Source organism: Lethenteron reissneri, unplaced genomic scaffold (assembly GCF_015708825.2).
Source record: "Lethenteron reissneri isolate LAM-NWPU_2019-01 unplaced genomic scaffold, ASM1570882v1 scaffold_1630, whole genome shotgun sequence".
Taxonomy (NCBI): domain Eukaryota; kingdom Metazoa; phylum Chordata; class Hyperoartia; order Petromyzontiformes; family Petromyzontidae; genus Lethenteron; species Lethenteron reissneri.
Window position 1 is genome coordinate 2,066,212 of NW_026891367.1, and position 14,481 is coordinate 2,080,692.

Consider the following 14,481-nt stretch of genomic DNA (forward strand, 5'->3'; position numbering starts at 1 on the left):
CAAAGCATCGCTCAACGTTTGACAAGGCACATGGTGATGAAGAGAGGCTGCCGTTTGAGAAAGTGTTCGCACATTATTCTCATCGTGCTCTTACATTGCGAGATCTGCCTTTCTGTGCTGAACATTATGGTCATCATGATGATGACGATATTCATCGCAATCATGACCATTCCAGACAGTTTGTAAATTGCCACCTTGGGCAAATGTTGATCCTTTAGTTAAGCTAAGTGGCATCTAGCTCTGTTTAGTAAGACGAAACAAACATATGAAAGACTCCATAGAGGTCAATAGAACCTTAGCATATATATATATTTAATAATAATGGAGCGGTGGTGCCGTGATTAGTGCACGGCACTGTGAACCCAGTGAGCCATGTTTTAATTCTTGGCCTCGGCTTACATAATTGGCAAAGCGATATCTAAACAAATGCGTCCACACCGCCACCGCCGTAACCTCGCCAACCTGTGCTTACTACGGTGGTGAAATATGATCAAAGATCTCCAATGACCAACTCCGTGTGGGGAGGCCTTTATCCAGCAGTGGATTGCCAAAGGGATGTTCATTATTTTAAAGTGTTAACACTATCTTCTTGGTTCTTTCGGTACAGTCCGTAGAATGGAAGTAATTAAAAAATATTTATTGTTTTTATTTTTTATTATTTTATTATTTCCATTCTACGTGACGTTACCGAAAGAACCAGGAAGATGAATCCCTGCAGTCACGAAAGCTTTAAATGTTTTATTTTTATTATTTTATTACTTCCCTTCTACGTGACTTTAACCGAAAGAACCAGGAAGATGAATCCCTGCAGTCACGAAAGAAGCTTTAATCGAAATGTTAAGACATGTTAACTGCAGTTTAACTACCACGCGATGGTTCAATCATATCATGCCATAAAAAAATGTGAGGCAAAACAACTGACTATGTTACTCCTCAAGATCATTCACTGCTGTATGGAAGCCTCCTCGCACCATGTTTGTCACATAGGTTGTTTGGACCATATTCTACAATGCAGCTCAGTTCAGAATGGCCAACTGATGTTAGCCATGGCCACGAATAAGAACTCTGGTCGCTATAGTCACAGTGCAGTGCGCTAAACGCTTGTGTCACCAAAGGTAATCAATCAGCAACAACAAAAATTGTCCACGTTTTAAGCTGACACAAAATGCATTATAAACTTCTGCATGATGTATTCCTGGCGAAAGTCTTTTTGACACCACCAATGGGGAGATTAAACTGATTTTCTTACAATTTTCACGAATCAGCAAAGCAGAACACCAAGGGTCTCTGAGTTTACACTTTGTGGTGGCTCCCAAGCCAAAGGGTTCTCCCTACAAATAATTTCCGGCTGCAGCATTCATCCATGAATAGACTACACGACATACATTTCTCAAATTACAATCTTTAACAAACCTCTCCTTTTTGTGAGTGACATTTTTGGGCATTGGCCCTTCTTCCGAAATGTCGTCTATTATATATTTTTATTTGATGGAAGTATTATCGACGAATGTGTTGCGTTATTTACGTGTGAATTGTGCTTGTGCACCACTCCCAATGCAGCAAATAATTCGTTTAATTGCCCCTATTTTAGCGTTTGAATGAATATTTGGCATATTCATACAAACGGTTATCCACATTGGCAACACGTTTTTCATGAGCTCTCAACAAAATGAGCAGCATGTAGACTTGAATTGACTTCTTCCGATGCTTTGTAATTTGGTCAGTTGTAAAAGGAATACGGTTTTACCGCATAGGCCCACGGGAGAGTCTAAAGAGTTAATGAAAGGTGACAGAAGAAAGAGGGACCTAAGCTTGCACTGCCATATAGTATTACAGCAGACAAATCGGTTGAACACAGATGTGCTCATCATGAACAAAAAACTTTGAAAAATCCAACAGTGCTAGACATTATGGGTTAGAGGTTGACCACTTGACCTTTGAGTTATCCGAGGAATTTTAAATGTTCCTCTGCTGTGATTAACAAGTTCAGCATGCAATCATGTGTGAAGGCGCTGTGGCTCTGGTAGGAGCTTGAGTTTAGATTTCCTCTCTCTTCGCTCCAGAGGAAATGATAAACTACTGTATTAAGATCATTTGAACGTCATATCTATCTATCTTTGTGACGATATTCTCCACAATCTTCGGGGCTAGTGTGGAGAAAACTCACTTCACATACCATTCAATCTTGTGTAAATTTAAGTGTATGTTTCCAACACTGTATTTTTCTCTCATATGCTGTACTACATATCATATATTTGTCAACCCACTGCTTGATGAAGGCCTGCCAAAGCTATTAGCCATGGTGGTTGTTTGACCATACTTCCCCATGCTGGGTTAGTATAGGGGTGCTGAAGGGAGGGGGAGTGGGACAGTGGTGAGGGTAAGGGAGAGAAAGAGTCGAACGAAGGTCACCAGGTTCATGGTAGAGTGCACCAACAACTTGCCTCATCACTCCACCCCCAGTCTATAGCATTAACATATTCAGCCATGAGTTATCTACTGCTGGATGATGTCCTCCCGAAGTTGCTACCACCTCTCATGCTCCTGCGTTGCAACAAGTCTCTCTGTATAAATATCAGAAACGATTGCTCGTAAAATGTAACAAAACAATACAATCATGTTGTCAGAGGGAAGGGTAACACTTGTAGACACATGTGACCATGTTCACGAGTTGCATATCTTATGAATAAATGTGCCAGTGTTTAAATAAAAAAGAACGCAGGACAAATATCACATCAACAGATGTTGTTCTCACCCTTGGTCAAAGCATACATATCCAAGGGGAACTAATCGCCATCAAGGTTCAATGGGCATGTCTATGTCAATCACGAACACGCAATTTTACTTCCCTCCGCCCACCTAATTCAACTTAAGATGTCAAGCCATCATCTTGTTTGTGTTGCATGGAGGGCTTAGCAAACATCCAAAGCCCAATGCATGCAAATAAGAGCCAGGAGGTTGCCCACACAGAGCCTAAAAATCAGAGGTTGACACGGCATTCGCATAAAGGGACAGGTGAAAGGGCAGAGCGAGAGTTTAGGGGAAATTGAAGAGAAACACCATTTGAGAAAATTGCATACGCAAAAGACTGGGGTTGACATGTTATAAATATAGGTCTTAAAATATTAAGTTAATTATGAATACTGTTACAGTAAAAGTGAGTTACTGCTCAAATGAGCACTGAGGCAGATATTATATCCTGTTTACAGCCCTGAACCTGTGGTGACAATTCCTCACTCCAATAGCAGGGGCGAATCTCTCCATAGAACAACCACTGTTAACTTCCCTCACAACGTGGTACCTATTTTAATGACCACAGAGGGATGATGGGCCGAATCAACTCTCAACCAGGATTTGAACTTTCAACCTTCCGATTGTGAGTGGTATTTTCTACCGCTGAGCCACCTGGCCTGAGTAATTATCAATATATTTATATATATTGTGTCAAGTTTATTTAGTTAAACCAGAAGATAAATCAAGAAACCATGATACGTGTCATTTGCAAGAGTGACCTGGGGCTTTATTCTGCCAGGAGAGGATAACTATTGCTATCCATCATTAAAAAATTGCATAAATTTGGTCCCTGGTGCAGGCATACAATGGCCTACTCTTGCGAATAATGTCAGGGAATCTTTAATGTTCACTGTAAAGCAGACGTCACGTAGTATGTTTATTACACCCACAGAAAATCGGATCAACTAGACCCACTTTAAGGTACGTGGTCAAAAGTGAATACATCATTCAACGGCTCGGGCACACAGATGGCCTGGTTGCAAATCGGCATTGAACAAGATTCTGGCTCTTGATAACAGCTGATAGGGAGTGTTAACTTACGCTCTGTGTGGATAGGCTATTTTATATCTGGCCATTATTTATTTGGTCTGGGTTTTGTCATGTGTTTCCAACAGGGAAACAATAACAATTAAGGGGTTTGGACTATCAGGCTTTGCTTCAGGGTCATCCTTAGGTTGAACGTGTGATTCTGTCGTTGAACATATAAGGTTTAAGGAGGCCATTCACAAGAATGCAGTCTCACAGGTCAGAACTCTCCCATGTGTTTCTAACTGATGTGTTTGGATCTGTTTCAGACGTGTATTTTTCGAACAGGTAACAACAATAATTCAGAGTTGGCAACTCCTAAGCTAGCTGGAAGGGCATCCAATGGCCAGAGCGCAATCCTGCCACTAAGGTAACACTGTTGCCGTAGAGAACATCTGAATTTGCTGACTCAACAACAGGAAGTGGGTTTGCCAAATAAAGCACCCCCATGGTATCCAATGGGAACATTGATGTGCTCGAGTTTGCCACCCAGACAGAGCGCATGGGGATAGCTGCCCATGGGTGAGCCAGCTCCAAAGAGTCTGGTGATTTACACACGAGGATGAGCGAGGACAGAGGGAAACAGCACTCGCACCTAGGCAGAGGATGAAAGCCGGGAGCCAGTGCCTCCTTCAGCAGCCTAGGTGAAATCACCGTTTGTGGAGAGCGACGTGACCAAGAGGGCACTACCCAGAATATAAGTACTGAGAACCTCAGTTTTTCCTTGATAATTGATGAACTTGTGAGATGAGCGTGGTTATCTGATATAATGTATAAGGATGGAAAAAAGCAAGCGGGAGAATGTGCTTTTCCACAGTGAAGTATCATGCTCGGCATGGGCCCTGGTGAAAGGAATAACAAAAAAGAGGCCCCCGGTCCAATACCCCCCCCCCTCTTCAAAGCCTGGTGCATGTGTCACTACGGCCTGTGAGCTCCAGTGCAGTTGCACTGACTGCACAACTCGATAACTACGTCACTGCGCTTTACCAAAGCAAGATTCTGTAGCAATGTAATAACTGTGCTGCCATGATTATGCTGCTCCTGCTGTTGCTTGTCCTCGAGACAAGCCTGAGCACAAACCCTTACGTGGTGAGATAACTGTGTGATTAGTACTACGCGTTGTTGCTGCTGCTAGTGGTCAGTGCTAGTACTGGTGGTCAACGTCGCTGCTTCTGCTGCTGCTAGAACTTTATGAACTCCTGGTGCACGCTGCTGGCTGGTGCTTGCTCGCACTGCTATAGTCAATGATGCTGCAGACCAATGCTTGGGGTCAACCATAATTCCGTACCACGACCTTGTTAAAACGGGCGGGCATTCACAAACTCAGGGGGAACATTACACATTTGTTAAACAATTTTTTAACAAATGAACGTTATGACGGGACCTCGGGGTCCCGCATAAACGGAAGTCAAAATTGTAATTAGTAAATTTATTTTGGCGACTCCGTCCCACCGCGCACATAAACACCGCGACCCACCTGGCGCGGATCATTCTGTTGTCACGTCGTGTCCAAGCGCAGCAGCAGCGAGGACGAATGCGCAGAAGAGCTGAACAAGCGAACGCTGCACTCCATGCTCGGGTACGGGCAGGATCATAAGTCTTATCCAAAGCTGCTCAAACTGCAGCTTTACAGTCAAACTGCTCTCTTATCTTCATTACTATTTGTAACCTACCAATGTCTACAGCCAGGATCAATCGATAACAATCCAATTACCTGCAGATATGCATCTGTACAGATAGTTTTTTTTTGCGGTTAAGCCATAGTCCCCACATACCGCTCGTATCAATGCAGATAAGAGGAGCGGCGACCCACACTACTCTGTAGAGTGACATTGGTATAAACGCTTGTTACAATATGAACAGCGCATTGAAAACGCGTACTATTTTATGTACTGTTTACAAAGTGTGTTCACAAATCGACACTGAGAAACACGATGATTGACAGAGGGTGTAAATTATTTTTTCGATAGTGTTTTTAAATAGAGGTACTGCAAGTAAGTAGTTTTCAGTTTTAAAGGCATAGTTTAACAAGATAACACTTGCCACCATCCTTCAAACCCATTGGTGAAAAAGAGCAAAGTTCTTGTTTACATTCTAATATAATCTTCTTGGTTCTTTCGGTAAAGTCACGTAGAAGGGAAGTAATAAAATAATAAAAATAAAACATAATATAATATAATGTTTATGCGAGAGGGGACCCCGGGGTCCCTTTCATGAGGTTTAATGTTAAATGCTAAACAGAATGAGTGATATGGTGTGATTTTTTCTCGATTATGCATTCCGCTCTCGCCCTCACCGCCTTTGCATACGATGAAAGGCTTTGATGCCCACAACTAAATGTGACTAAATTTATCATTTTATCCAGCTTCATACAAATATTGTGGATGTTAAATATTGTCCCGAAATTGTATTTGTTCTGACGATAAGAATTAAGAAGGGAGGCGTAGCCCCCCTTCAGCTTTCCAATGCTCGAGTCCATCATCCACTGGCCCGGCTGTGATTAAAAACATTCCAAGAAGAGCTCCATTCACATTCATCCCGGTGACATTGTGTGATGGTTCTTGGAACGGGCAAACAAGAATTCATGTTAGTTTTAAAAAAATATTTTGACCGACATTACTATCCTACTTAATCTATAGGTCATAGGTTGTTCATGAAAAGTTTATAGCAAGCCAATGAGTGTAGTAGTCAGAGAGAATAAGAGGTGTTTAGTAATCTTACAGTGCAGTAATGCTCAATTGAGGTTGGTGACAACAGAGAGTCAGCGATCTCTGACCACTAGAACCAGTTATATAAATCTTGGATACTGTTTTATAATTAAATCTGTACTTGGAAGAGTATTACCTGTATTTGATTTCCGGCGTAATTATAATTTCAACGACGTTGGTTGTAATCGCATTGGTCTTTTTTGTGGTTGAATGTGTCGCCCACAAATGCATAAGGTGACATACATTAAACTCGTGGCTGCTCGTCTGAAAGCACCTTGAATATGTTTAGTGAATAAATTAAGTCCTGACTATACTTATGACATCAACTGCACACGCGAGGTACAAAGCACTACAGTACATTCTAAGAAATCGCATTTTTTCTCATGCTATATTCTTAAAAGTTAAAATGCTGCCAGCTACACGCTACACATACGCACTTACGTCTTTGAAAAGTGTCCTACATCAGTGCCTTATTGTAATACTTGCACATGCCTATACACACCACAGTAAAAACATAATAGCCTAAAACATTTTAATCTATAACATTTTATTGTCAATGTGATTTAGAATGCCCAAGGCAGCCGTCAAAATACTGTCATAAAAAACTGCTATAACCAGACATGACAATACTGTGGTGGTGGGCCGAGCAGCGCACAAGACTTAAATATATCAGACCAAACATGCCACGCTTACGTGAGCCTTCACCGTTGGGAGTGTGTCTGCATTTCTGACATTAACAGGCATTGGTGTCATGTGTTATAACATGCCACAAGAAAGTGCGCTTTCAGGCAAGGGTATGTTTATCCGACCCGATTAAAACACACCTAATAATACATTTGTGAATACATATGCAGCCCGAGCATAAATTATATATTTGTAGAACTAGGTTATGGTATCATCATCATCATAATCTCAAATTCACTACTGGATGAACGACTCCCCAAGCTGTTGCCATCTCTCAAGCTCCTACGATGTAGCAAGGTTATGGTATAATAGTACGTGATTTTTTAGCAAATTGTCATTCCATTTCAGTATGTAGGCCTCCTATACCGTCCATGGGGGTGCATGGCCATACTTCACCGCGCTGGTCATTGCTGGTTGGTGAAGGGGGACTAGTTCAGATACCAGCCGCCACCGATTATCGTCATGGTCAGGAATGGAATTCAGGTCATTACTGCACCGCCACTTAACTCCAGCTCATGGTTTTAACAGTTATACTATGCTTCTTTTGAATTGAGTGCTCTTGTGGAATATCACTCGTATACTCTATGTGTGTGCTTGCCAGAAAAGGATAAAACAAATACAATAATAGAGAGCTTTGGCAATGCCATCGAGTAGGAAGGTAGCTCGGTGGCTCTCAGTGTGATCGTTTTGCCCTGGTTAGTGCTTTATCAGAATTTTTGAAGATGACATCCTAGGCATTTCACCCATAATAAAATGTAGTTTATCTAATGAGTGATCATGTCTACCAATGACTACAAAAGACACCCATTGGAATGAATTAGCACATTTGACTGTACCCTTCAGAGGGATTATTTGGCATATGTTTTAAAGTGCTGTCATCTCAAAAATTGGTATTCTAAGTACTATAAAGAATAATATTCTTGCTTCTTTCGATAAAGTCACGTAGAAGGGAAATAATAAAATGTGAGAATTTTATTGTTTTATTTTTAGAATTTTTATTATTTTATTATTTCCCTTCTACGTGACTTTACCGAAAGAACCAATAATATGAATCCCTGCAGTCACGAAAGCTTTAATTCGAAATATAAAGAATAAATAAAGTTTCAATTTTAAATATTCATAAACCACCTAATTAAGGATACATTTGATTCACCTGGTTATAAATAAAAGCGCAATGCATATTAGATAAAAATGTATGAACGAAAACATTTCGTCTGTGCTTGTATGATGATAACACAACTGCAAATATAAATTATGGATTAAGTAAGTGTTGCTGCTTTGTTCGCCTTTACAATTAAGCTCATTATTTCACTGCTGAAATAGATACGCATACTTGTCTCGTGCAGCTGTGAGGGCTCACCACTTGTTGAAGATGATGTACCAACGCTTGTGTGTGGACTATCTGCTCGACTCACCAATGCACTCTTGTGTTTAAGCTCAAATAATGGCACCCGAAGATTATAGTTGTTGTACATTGTTTGGCGATGCTGCGTTGGCAGTAGCGCACAGGGAAGATGAACATTAAACTCATACTCGTCAACGACGCTGCCTTAGAAGACTAACGTGTGATCAGTGACGTTTCTTCAACGCTTGTTCCGCAGACTGCATTTTTGCACTCTATTAATAGTATATTACTGCAAGATTTTTGTCTTATTTGTTGTTTTCTTGGTGAAGTTGGGAAAAAGGTCCATAAGCTATACATGATTTCAAAACTATTTTTTTTAAGATGTGCTCATGTTATATATCATGCAACGTGTTATCTGGCCATACAAGACTGTGGTAATCATATACAATCAACAATTTTCAATTGTTGATGAGTTGGGGACAAGTTTTATCGGGAAGTGTTTGTAATCCACGTCAGCAGGCAAAATGAAGCAAAAATAAACGGTGCACATGAAAACATCCACGACAAATTACATTCAATAGAAATTTCAATTTACAGACGAGTGTGTACAATTTATGTAATGCACTTTAATATGGATTGCAGTATAAACGGTACATATGACGTATACACAAGGGAACGATTAGTCGCCCTGCCGCCAGCGTTGCCAACTTTCTGGGACGAGGGAATTCTGTACATTTCCGAGCGAACCAAGGTGCTTTTTAAGGATCCCGCATCAGGTTACTGTGCTTAATACGTGATATTTATGACTCGATTTGTGGGCTATCTAGCGACATCTAGCGACCAATGAGTGAGGTTGGTCTGTTCTAGATTTGAAGCTTTCGTGACTGCAAGGATCCCATACTCTTAGTTCTTTCGGTAAAGTCACGTAGGTAAAAAATGAAATTAAAATTAATAACAAAAAATAAAAACAATAAAATCACGACGTTTCGGAGGCAACACAAGCTTCCGTCTTCAGGTGAAACTGTCACAGCAAATTATCTGTATCAAGTGAAGAGAAGTCCCAAGAGGCACGACCTTATATCGTGGTTAAGGGGGGAAGAGCCAGGAAGGGCCGCGGGGGAAGAGGAGTTGTGAAGTGGTCAACTACTGCTTTTTGCTATGAGATCTCTTTTACCAGTGGCAAAATATAATAGTAGGTTTTTACCCTTTTAACTGGTACAAAACTGACACCTTTATTCAAGGCATCATGTTTGCAATGACCAGGACAGTGCATATTATCATCCTTATCAGAGTTGCTTCTTTTTGTTTGCTTTTTTGACTACTTGTGTTGTGGTCATTGCAAACATGATGCCTTGAATAAAGGTGTCAGTTTTGTACCAGTTAAAAGGGTAAAAACCTACTATTATACTGCTTTTTGGTTTGTCTCACTTCCCACCTTTAGTCCATGAGCCCAGAGAAGATATTTGACTTGTCAGTACCACTTAATATTATTTAGCTTGAGTGGTTCAAATTTAGTTATGTGGCTAGTAACAGCGAATAATGTAATACGCATGTTAAATAGCCGAGTTGGCAAATAATTAACTCTTATTTGCAAAAAAATAAATATCGTTATGACTAAAGTTGTTTCCACCTTAAGTGATATCAGTGTCGACTCTGACCCATGAGCTTCTTGAAGGAGTTGGCTAGTGGCCCCTGAGAATGCGAATCCATCGCATCGATCAGCGGTTAGCCATTCGATTCTCAAATTTACAATATAATTTCTTCCCATGATTACCCTACAGTATAGTTAATGTAAACAGTTGAATGGTACTATTCACCACGGATATTAATGATACGAAATTAACGCATCCCCTTCATGACATCGTCCTGCACAATTCCATCATATCGATCGTCTGCTGTAAGTTGAACGTCTTTCGCACCGTACGTAGCGGACCCGGATTTATTCCTATAGTGCTATGAGCAGATTTATAAATACGTAGGGAAAGATGGATGGGGTGTGGCCAAACTAAATCCATGGAGCGGTGTTCTGGACTTGTTCCAAGCATATTGACGGGGTTTAATCATCTCAGTTTTTGTATTCGCGAACAATTCAGTGTACAGGGCGGTCTAGATGTCTTGTGATCCCTCAATGAGTTGACCCCTAACATTGTTTTCCCGTTGCATAGCAATTTATGTTTCAAATAAACTTTACTTTAACAATTTTCGTTGGTTCTTTCGGTAAAGTCACGTAGATATAAAATAAAATAAATAATAATAAAAACCAAACCTCACGACGTTTGGTTTTTAATTATTTTTATGTTTATTTTATTTCTATTTACGTGACTTTACCGAAATAACCAAAGAATATGTCCGTGCAGTCACCAAAGTTTTACGTCAAAACCGTACTTTAACAAAACGCAAAATATAACGTGGTTTTCGCGGATGCGGTTTTAGGGTGGACCATGAGCTTCGTGGGAGGAGACCAAACCCGGGGAGCTTTCTGCGTTGGGGTCTTTGACCAGGTAGTAAGTAGTTATAACAAACTTTATTTGAATCTTTCTTTGGTCCTTTCGGTAAAGTCACGTAGAAAGAAATAAAATAAAATAATTAGAGTTGTGTTGTCTCTCTGCGTGCGTGTCTGTCTTTTGTCTCTCTCTCAAATTTCCTTCTAGCTGACGACGGTTGTTTGTGTTGCAATCGAAACGTCGTACTCTATTATTTAATGTATTTTCTCTCGAGTTATTCTAGTTAGAACAACTCCTAGTGGTGCCACCACGTGCCTCGTGAAAGTGAAATCCCTGGCACTGGTGGCTGATGGGCCCTGCCACCTCTGCACCGTCTCGCGATGCCCCGCCCACTCCCCCCCCCCCCCCCCCGTTGAGAGGGGGGGGGGGGGCGGATTCTTCGCTCTCTGATTGGCCAAGAGTTTTCCCGCCTTTTTAAAAATCTCTTTGGCGTCGAGCGCACTCGCGGTTTTCCCGCTGAGGAGCTTCGTTTACACAAGCAAATACTGTATATTTCTAACCAACGCGAAAGAAAACATCAAACAACCGACAATTAACGTCGACTAACACCAAGCCAGCACTGAGCGGCGTGGACAACTCACTTCGTGTGTGCGCAAGCACGACGTCTGGGCCAGTTTCCCCTCAGCCACGACTCAGAATCCACAACAACTGAGGTGTAATATCATACATTGCTGTCATAACTATTGTCTGTGTTAGCATAGTTGTGGGGGTGGTCAATTGGTGGTCCAATGTGTAACAACAATCGTTCGTGTCGTCATGGAGAATATAAGTAACATGGTATGATCAATGCCTTATTCACACATATGTACCTCCACGTAAAAACATTTTTTTAACACTTCCTTAAAAGTGCATCGTTTCAGGAACATTGTTTAAATTCAAGCAAACTACCGGTGTCGATCGTCTCACATGGTAGTCAGGCTTCAACCAATGCTTGCGAACTGCGAGATTATAATTTTTATTTATACCGCAGGAGGAATCCGAAGAGCTATAAAGCTCTTGGTTCTTTCGGTAAAGTCACGTAGAAGAGAAATAATAAAATAATATGAAACAATAACAATTCTCAAGATGTTTCGATTGCAACACAAGCAATCATCATCAGGTGTGAAATCCACAACAATATTTATTATTTTTATTATTTTATTGGTTTATATTGTTATTATTTTACTATTTCCCTTCTACGTGACTTTACCGAAAGAACCAAGAATATGAATCCCTGCAGTCACGAAAGAAGCTTTAAATAAAAATTTACAAAGCTCTTGTTCAAGGGTGCCCCAGTAAGTAGGGGCACGGGGTAAGAACATTACAGATGTTAAGATGTTATAGGCACGAATGCTCTTCCTTAGTCAAAGCTAAACTAAACAAATACAGCCCTACATCGGTAGGACATCTTCACTCATAAGAAATTCAGAACATCTTGTGAATGTGATCAAAGATATTAAACTTAAACTTCATGATATGTTGGTGAGTTTTGATGTGATTCGCTATTCGCTAAGGTTTCAGTGAGCGAGTCGCTTAAATTACTTGATACACTAGTAAAGAATACAGGTTTACCAAAAGATATTCCGAAACTCGCTGAACATTAAATTTCGATTTAAAGCTTCTTTCGTGACTGCAGGGATTCATCTTCTTGGTTCTTTCGGTAAAGTCACGTAGAAGGGAAGTAATAAAATAATAAAAATAAAACATTTAAAGCTTCTTTCGTGACTGCAGGGATTCATCTTCTTGGTTCTTTCGGTAAAGTCACGTAGAAGGGAAGTAATAATAATAAAATAATACAAATAAAACATAACAAAATACAATTCTCACGACGTTTCGGCCACAACGCAAGCAGCCGTCCTCAGGTGTCGGAAAGACAGCGTCCGAATGAACACCACCAAGTTTGGCAGCGTATATTTAAGCTGGGTTAGTGGAGGTGGGCGCCTTGACAAAGGAATTTACATATTTATGGGAAATGCAGATATGGGATTAGTCACTACTTGTGATTATTTTGTCTTATATACTGCATACAAATATAACTTAGCTTTGACTAAGGAACGATATCGTAAGGAAGAGCATCCGTGCCTATAACATCTTGACACTGAAACGTTCTTACCCCGTGCCCCTACAGGTAGAAGTGTTATTCAAACAATGTTCAGCGATTCATATTCTTGGTTCTTTCGGTAAAGTCACGTAGAAAGGAAATAATAAAATTATAAAAAATAAAACATTTAAAGCTTCTTTCGTGACTGCAGGGATTCATCTTCTTGGTTCTTTCGGTAAAGTCACGTAGACGGCTGCTTGCGTTGTGGCCGAAACGTCGTGAGAATTGTATTTAATTATGTTTTATTTGTATTATTTTATTATTATTATTCCCTTCTACGTGACTTTACCGAAAGAACCAAGAAGATGAATCCCTGCAGTCACGAAAGAAGCTTTAAATCGAAATTTAATTGTTTTATTTTTATTATTTTATTATGTTTTTATTTTTATTTCATAATGTTTTATTGTATAATTTATTATGTTTTATTTTTATAATTGTATAATGTTTTAGTTTTTAGTATTTTATTATGTTTTATTTGTATTATTTTATAGTTTTATTTTTATTATTTTTATATTCCCTTCTACGTGACTTTACCGAAAGAACCAAAAAGATGAATCCCTGCAGTCACGAAAGAAGCTTTAAATCGATAAAATTGGTGTCTACCTGCTTATTTTCCAGGTACCATCACGATCGTGAGAGTACCGTATGCAACAATGACCGTGCTGTAACCTCTCTTGAACCGGGAGCTTCGACTCGTCACCTCTGCAAGGTAAAAGTTGTGGCGAGGAGGGAGGGGGTCACCATGCTATAAAATAACGAGAGACGTTTAATGTTTTGTTATTTATGTAGGTACTGTACCTACATAAATGATGACTTGGTCAATTCATGATAATACAGTGGTATGTGGTACTAACTTGGTCTTAAATTCCTACTTTACTCATGGCCTGCGTTGGTAAATTGCAGAGATTATTGCGTGGTCGGTTACATTGGACGTAGACTTGCTGTTATCTGTCCATAGGTGGCTTAAGATTTCTTAAATGCAATACTCCGCTCTCCATCATCTCACCGAGTTTTACCTCATCATAAAGTTTACCTCAGTTCCTGAGACCCGTTCGTAAGTCGAATGGTTCGTCAGTCGCAACCCAATAATGCACTGAATTTAAATGCCCATACGGTCGGTGTCATAAAATTTGTTACGCGTCAACAAAAAAGGGAAGCATTGTTACAACTCATTAATAACAAACCATATTGTACATTTGCATTAGTAAGTACTATATAGTTATTAAAACATAAAATGAAGTAACATAAATAGAAAAAAAATCAGTTTTACGTTTACTGACCTTGAATCCTGACACTGGCTTGCTTGTCCGAAGGGGCACAATGAGTCACCACAATTGCACA

At 40.1% G+C, this 14,481-nt stretch overlaps 1 protein-coding gene across 1 annotated transcript in view; it reads left to right on the forward strand.

Annotated features, from left to right (window-relative positions):
• LOC133362859 (leucine-rich repeat-containing protein 7-like) overlaps positions 1–4,111 on the forward strand; it is a 29,354-nt gene extending 25,243 nt beyond the window's left edge. The window contains 1 exon segment of the mRNA XM_061581801.1: positions 4,089–4,111. Coding sequence (XP_061437785.1) covers positions 4,089–4,111 — 23 coding nt within the window.
• Positions 4,112–14,481: the final 10,370 nt, after the last annotated feature.